The 6,903-nt window shown below is 40.7% G+C and overlaps 1 protein-coding gene across 6 annotated transcripts; it reads left to right on the top strand.

The window, feature by feature from the left end:
- The first annotated feature begins 202 nt into the window (after positions 1-202).
- SMIM8 (small integral membrane protein 8) lies at positions 203-6,490 on the top strand. Of its 6 annotated transcripts, none has more exons than XM_075554796.1 (3): positions 203-257; positions 3,817-3,970; positions 6,038-6,490. In XM_075554796.1, the coding sequence occupies exons 2-3, from the start codon at positions 3,836-3,838 to the stop codon at positions 6,194-6,196; spliced, it is 294 nt and encodes a 97-aa protein (XP_075410911.1). In that variant the 5' UTR covers positions 203-257; positions 3,817-3,835; the 3' UTR covers positions 6,197-6,490. The 6 variants fall into 6 exon arrangements, with proteins under 6 accessions (XP_075410911.1, XP_075410917.1, XP_075410913.1 ...); XM_075554802.1 differs by lacking the exon at positions 203-257 and adding an exon at positions 271-470; XM_075554798.1 differs by lacking the exon at positions 203-257 and adding an exon at positions 272-577.
- The last annotated feature ends 413 nt before the right edge of the window (positions 6,491-6,903 follow it).

The following is a 6,903-nucleotide window of genomic DNA, read 5'->3' as shown; positions in this document are numbered from 1 at the left end:
ACACACACACACACACACACACACACACACACAAGAAACTGGAAGATCATTTGCACCTGGCAATTGACAGTCAAAAGTTGAACATAAGAAATAAAAGCGCTAGGGTCCCCTAGGATCCCGCGCCCCTGTGCCGAGGCCTCCGGCCTGTAGGGGGCCCTGTGACCGGAGCTGGGCCGTGCGCGCCCGGCCGCTCTCTCCCGCGGAGAACGGCGAGGCGGAGCCGCCGGCGGCGTCGGGAGGAGGCGTCTCCTCAGAAGGTGAGGCGCGGCGTGGTCGGGCCTTGGCGTCGCTGGCTGTGTAGACGGGCGGGTACGGTCGCCACCCGGTGCGCCTGTGCCTAAGCGCCCACTCCTAGGCCCTGCTGACCGGGGCGTTCTCTCTGCCGCACCCCAACCTTAGCCGTTCCGTGGGCGCCCTGAATCTCCACGTCTCGGAGTCAAGCTCCAGTCTCGGCCTGCGCTCGCCCTCTGGTCGGTGCGCTCCCAGCCCTACCCGGGGCACCCGGATGCTGGAGCAGCACTTCCTGCCCATCCTCTGCAGACCCTTGGTGTCCCAGCCCTCCAGACGCGGTCCTGGGGTAGATGGCGCTGTAATTGTTTTCCTGTGCTTTACTCCTTTAGTAATGGTCCCAATCGTCGTGTCCCCTTTCCACCCGCTGTTCACTCCCAGCCTCCCTAACTCTCAATGCCATAGCCGAGCCACCGTTTCTTCGGGAAACGCCCAACGAATTTGTGTTTATGCCCTCAGTAGACAACAGTCGCGGGTACTGCCACTTTAGAAGGAACCAAATAATACTTAAGACTCACTGCCGCGGAGCTGATGCCAACTCATAGCAAACCTACAGGACAGGATAGAACTGCCCACTGCGGTTCCCAGACTAATTCAGCGGTTCTCAACCGGTGGGTCACGACTCTTATGCTGGGGTCGCCTAAGACCATGGGAAGGCAGCTATACTAATCATATCACCAATGCCTTGACTCTAAAAGAAAGCCTTCTGTTACTGGGACAGTTCCTTCTCGTTAACATTCTGGCTTCTGAAAAGCCAGTGCATCGTTATACTTAGTTCACAGGGCTTCCCCGTGAGTCATTCTCGATTTGATAGCAACTAACAAAAACATGTTTAAAGAATGTAAGATAGTTTATCATAGAGAAGCAAAGGGAGAGTGTGCCGCAATGGGAAAGGAAGAAGAGTAGCAGCAGCTGGACGGGTTGCACAGCCAGTGCCAGCCACGGGGCGTCTGATTTCATACATATTTTGGTGAGTCCCCTTCTTCCCTCACCCCCAAATTACTCAGGAGCAGTGCAAAACAAGTTCCCAAGGTCCCACCATCCTTACTAGTGTGTGGGTGTGCCATCTGGCTTTCGTAGTGCAACAAACGGGATCCTCCCCACTTCCAACTCTAAAAACAAACAGATCTTGAAAGTGAGTGTAGCTAGAGATTAGACAGTATCATATGCAAATAAGTGTTAACTTTCTACTGGGAAGGGGGGGTGAAGGAAGAATTTGGAGCTGATGATGGGATACTTTAGGAAGTCCCAAGGGAAGTGTGCCAGATGTTAGCTTTTTTAGTCACCGATACGGTTCATTTGAGTGGCGATGTCAGAATAGGTTATTGCTATGCTTTGCACTTAGTTCTGCATCTTTAAAAAATTGAATTTTTGTTAGCTCAGTAATTGAAAATAGCCAACAGCTTTTACTTCTAAATTAAGTTTGCTTTTAAAACAGAGAATTGTTTTCCAATGAAGTACTGGTGATTACACATCTCCGAAGAAGCTTTGCATTCTACATTATTTATTTAACTGACATTTCTGGAATTTCAACCACAGGCCTGCATTTACAGCTCTGTGGGCCATGCATGTGAATTAAAGAGCCTTCTATGTGACAACAAAGAAAAGGTTTTTCGGTGGAGCATGTGTGCTTCAACCCCGAGACCAGTGCTTAGAGCCCAGCGCTCAACAACCTGCCCCACCAGGGTTCGTTAGCCAGGTATCCATGTTCTACCTTATTCGTGGACTGTTCAGTTGAACTCTACCTAGATCGACAAAGAGAACAATGAGCAGCATGCTTCTCTAAAGATTTACAGCCTGGGAAACCCTCAGGAGCAGCTCTACCCTGTACTTTTTAGGATCACTGTGAGGCAGAAGCTGTCTCAATGGGTAGGATGCTGAAGCTTGCAGTAGAATAGATATTACCTTGATTGCTTATTTTCTTGAGTCTTTATGCAGGAAATGCAGGTTCTGTTAAGGAAAGGAGAAGATCCAGGAATCTTGCAATTAAAATCGCACCATTGTATTTGGTACTGTTGTGTGCCACTGAGTCGGTTCCAACTCATATAGCTAATGAAGTGTAAAATACTGCTTTTATAAGTCTACAAAATGAAAGACCTAATATATAAAGAGTACTTGGGTAAACAAAGCCACATTTAGGAATGTGCCCAAGTGTTTAAATTTGCATGTTTGACTATTGATTTCAGAACATTTACTGTAGTGGATTCCCCCCTACGAATTTTATTGTCATAAAGTTAAGGCTTTCTTTGGAATGCTTCTATCTCAACCTTTGCCCTCTTTTTCCTCTCCCTGCCCCTAGCCTTGCCTATCCGGAATGAAAAGAATAGCATTTGCCTAGTAGTACCCAAAGAGCCTTAGTGGTGCAGTGGCAGGTAACCAAGAAGCACTGATGACAGAAAACGGTGGTTTAACCCCACTGTTTCCATTAAGATTGCAACCTGGAGAATCATGTGGGGTACTTCTGCTCTGTCCTCTTGGGTCACTATGAGTTGGAATCAACTATGATAACTTTTGGGGGAACCTGACTCCTTCCAGTCTATAGCCCCAATCTTGCTCCTTCAGACTTCCTTTTGTTCCCCATGTCAAAGTACATTTTAATGGGTATGTGTTAAGAAAAGAAAAATAAAGTAATGAATTTTCTTATTAAACAAGATTTGAGTCCCTTGAGGATGCCAAAATAGCAAGGTATAAAAGAGCACTGAATCCTCTGAGGAAGGGTCAGAGAAATGGAAGCAGTTTATTCAGAGTCTGTAGACCTAGAGAGGATATGTCAAGAAACAACAACTTCACATTTTATGTGTTTTTTAAATAACGGTTTCTATGGTTTTATAGTAGTACATTTTGAATTACCTTTGTACAATATGACTTATATTGACAAAAATTGTACAGGCTTTTGTTAAAGTAGAAAAGCAACCTTTGCTAACCTCATGGGTATGTGTTAACAGAAGAAAAATAATGAACCATTTTTTTTTTAATTTTAACAATTTATTGGGGCTCAAACAATTCTTTTCAGAGTTCATATATATACATACATCAATTGTATAAAGCACATCTGTACAGTCTTTGCCCTAATCATTTTTTTCTCTTTTCTTCTTTTACATTTTATTAGGGACTCATACAACTCTTACCACAATCCATACATATACATACATCAATTGTATAAAGCACATCCATACATTCCCTGCCCCAATCATTCTCAAGGCATTTGCTCTCCACTTAAGCCCCTTGCATCAGGTCCTCTTTTTTTTCCCCTCCTCCCTCCCCATTCCCCCCTCCCTCATATGCCCTTGGTAATTTATACATCGTTGTTTTGTCATATCTTGCCCTATCCGGAGTTTAAAACAAAATCATAAAGCACCATTTACAACATATGTACTACACAAAATAATAAAATAACTGACAATCACTTTTGATACGTACCTGGCCTGGAATTGAAAAAGGACTAAGATAATTATTTTCAAAAGAGACTTAAGAAAGAAGCAATCAACCATTATGAAGGGAGAAAAAGTCTCTCATTTTTGTTTTTAGGTAATATATCATCGGCAAGATGTCTTCAGCACCTGAGCCCCCAGCCTTTAAAAATGAAGCACCCAAAGACAAAGACTTTCGAAACCCAGGTCTCAGAGGGGTCCGTACAACAACCTTATTTCGAGCCGTGAATCCAGAGCTTTTCATTAAACCTGTAAGAAATACATCCAGAACAAGGCTTAATGCTTAATCTAAGTTAAATGTCAGAAGTAGAAAGTTTTTATTTGTCTGAACATGTAATTCTATCATGGAGATTGTATGTTGCCCGAGATGACCTGGAGAAGTCCCATTGTGCAGTGGTTAAAGCATTAGGTTGCTAAGTAACAAGCTCGGTGGTTAGAACCCACCAGCATCTTCATAGGAAGAAGATGTGGTAGTCTTCTGAAAAGATTTACATCCTTGAACACTTTGTGGGGCAGTTCTACTCCATCGTATCATGCTGACAAGAAGCAGAATCCACTTGACAGCAATGGTTTGGTTTGGGTTTTTTGTTAAGACAACCTGAGAAGAAAACAGATGGGAGGAAAATAATAAAAATGCATATTGCTGTAAACTTAAAAAAAATTAAAGCTAAAGATTTTCATAGTATTTGACAATGACAACAGAAAAGTTACACTTTATCAACTCAAACTATTTAAAATGTCACTTTATTAGTTGCACTAATTTGAAGGAAATTATTGTTTGATTTTGTACCATTCGGTCAATAAGATGATCTATTGATTTTTTTTAATGAAGAAAATCTGATTACTATTATACAAGGGAACTTCAAAGAGTTTGTGAAAAGCTTTCTTTACCTTTTTAAATCAATTTCTCCACAAACTTTTTAAAATCACTTAATAGGCTTTTCCAGTTTTTATTATCAATATTTAAATTTAAATTGTGAACATTTTGTGAAAAGTTCCTAAAGATATTTTAAGGCCACCAATTTATGTTCTTGTTGAAAATTAGTGAATATATTTTGTTTGATGAATTTTACTATGAAATAGATGTACATTTTACTTTTAAATAAATGTAAATGAAGTCAACTTACTATAAAATATGATAAAAATTTAAATGCATTAAATGTTTATTAGAATTTTAATTACATAGCTGTCAGTGTAAATTACTTTAAAGTTGTATAGGTCAGCAGTCAAATTTTCATATCACAGTAAGTTTAAAAACATATACTTGGAACTAATGTGATTTTAAAATTGCTAATAGCAGTTCAAGGACTACACATTTAAACTGTTCCGAACCTGTGGCATATTTTAAATGTCTACGCAAGTGAGAAAGTTTGACCCTTAACTTTTGATAAGATTCAGGTTTAAAATAGTAATTATGCAGCAAGGATGGTAGCAGAAGCAGAAAACACAAATTAGTTAAATAGGGCAAAGTGTGTATGGTTATTGTATATTTCCACTGCCTTAATGAAGGCCAATTTGTTGAATGTACAAAGCAAAAAAGGAGGATCTGCGTCTGAGAGTCACAAAGGGTAGTGGACAAGATAAGAGTTCTATATATTTTCTAAGTTATCAGCTCCTTTCGTTTTAATTCAAAGCTATATCACTTTGCCTCTTGAGGTTTTGCATTTTCAAGCAGTAAATTGGGATTATGATAGCAGCATAGTGTCGCCATGGATTGAGCCTGCTCAACAGCACCTAATCACAACCGCCTAGTAGCATGCTACCTGTCCTGGTCACTGTACCTGGTTTGAGTCATAGAGGGTGTGCGTTGTCATTATCCCTGTGCCTGATAGAGGAGAGTGCTTCAAAAAGTTCGTGAGAAAACGGAATTAAAAGATGATGGGTTATTTTTCCTGACCTTTTTAAATCTCCCTCATATATCATGAAAGCAGTTTTGCCCTTTCTGCATGATTTTGGTAAGAAGGATAGCATGTGTACTTCATTTATCACTTCCCAATACAATGAACTCATTTGACATTTGCAGATGAGAAAATTTAGGCCCAGAGGAATTAGTGACTTCTTCGTGTCTCACAGTGGAGGCCTGAGAATTTCAGGCTGAAACAAGGGAGAAGAATCTTCTGTAATTTCTAAATACTCAGAAGTCAACTTGACTGAATGAATGCAGAACTGGGCAAATAATTATAATAGAAATTATTGCCATAGGAATACAGTTGTGGTTAGAAAAGTAGACATGGCCTTTTAAAAGGAAAAAGTCCAACAGATAGTTTCCTCAGATGATTAATTTTAATGTAGTTTGTAATTTTTTTTCTCTTTGACAGAACAAACCGGTAATGGCTTTTGGATTGATAACCCTTTCACTTTGTGTGGCTTATATTGGTTACCTGCATGCAACGCAAGAGAATAAAACGGAGCTCTACGAAGCGATTGACAGTGAAGGACACAGTTGTATGAGGAGGAGAACATCTAAGTGGGATTGACAAGACTGCAGAGTCAGTTACCACCTGCAGAATCTTCAAATGAAAGGCGTTGTGAGTGCATGATTCTGGTCCTTGTTCTAGAACAGTTACTGAGGAAAGAGGGTAGCAGCTGCAACCAGACCGCGGCAGTGAACTTGCCTTTCCAAGCTGTAGCCACCATCCTTGTCCTTACAAAAAGAGCTTCTCACTGTATCTTTTTATTAAGTTCTCTTATTAAAGTGCCATGAGAATGGATGTCCTTTTTGTAAATTATTAAGTTCTCTATAATAAAGGCACTCAGTGCTGTTAAATTTGCATGACATTTTCAATATTTTGAGATGAACTGTGCGTTTATAGTGGTTCTGAGGGTTTAATTGTGCTTTGCTATTTGCAAAGGAGATGTTCATTTTCTGCCTCACATAAAAACTCTTATTTGTGAAGAAGCACCAAATCCACTGCCATGGTTCTGACTCATAACAATACTGCATAGGGTTTCTAAGCCTGAAAACTTTTATAGGCACAAAGAGCCTCCTCTTTCTCCTATAGAGCGGCTGGTGGATTTGCACCATCAGTCCTGTGGTTTGCAGTACACACTTACCTGACAACACCAGCAGGGCTCTGTAAGAGGAAGTTGTCATTTTAAAGCCAACAGAAATTAGGTGAGAAATGAAAACCGAATTGGCTCTGATAAATACTTTTTACAGAATCACCAATGTGGTTTTCCATTT

The sequence above is a fragment of the Tenrec ecaudatus genome, chromosome 7, assembly GCF_050624435.1.
Source record: "Tenrec ecaudatus isolate mTenEca1 chromosome 7, mTenEca1.hap1, whole genome shotgun sequence".
Classification (NCBI taxonomy): domain Eukaryota; kingdom Metazoa; phylum Chordata; class Mammalia; order Afrosoricida; family Tenrecidae; genus Tenrec; species Tenrec ecaudatus.
This window is presented reverse-complemented; position numbering and strand designations above follow the sequence as displayed.

Excerpts from the sequence above, each read along its gene's own strand:
- SMIM8 (XM_075554796.1), top strand. The coding sequence starts at position 3,836 with ATGTCTTCAGCACCTGAGCCCCCAGCCTTTAAAAATGAAGCACCCAAA. Across the intron at positions 3,971-6,037 it reads CAGAGCTTTTCATTAAACCT|AACAAACCGGTAATGGCTTT; the intron begins GTAAGAAATACA and ends TCTCTTTGACAG.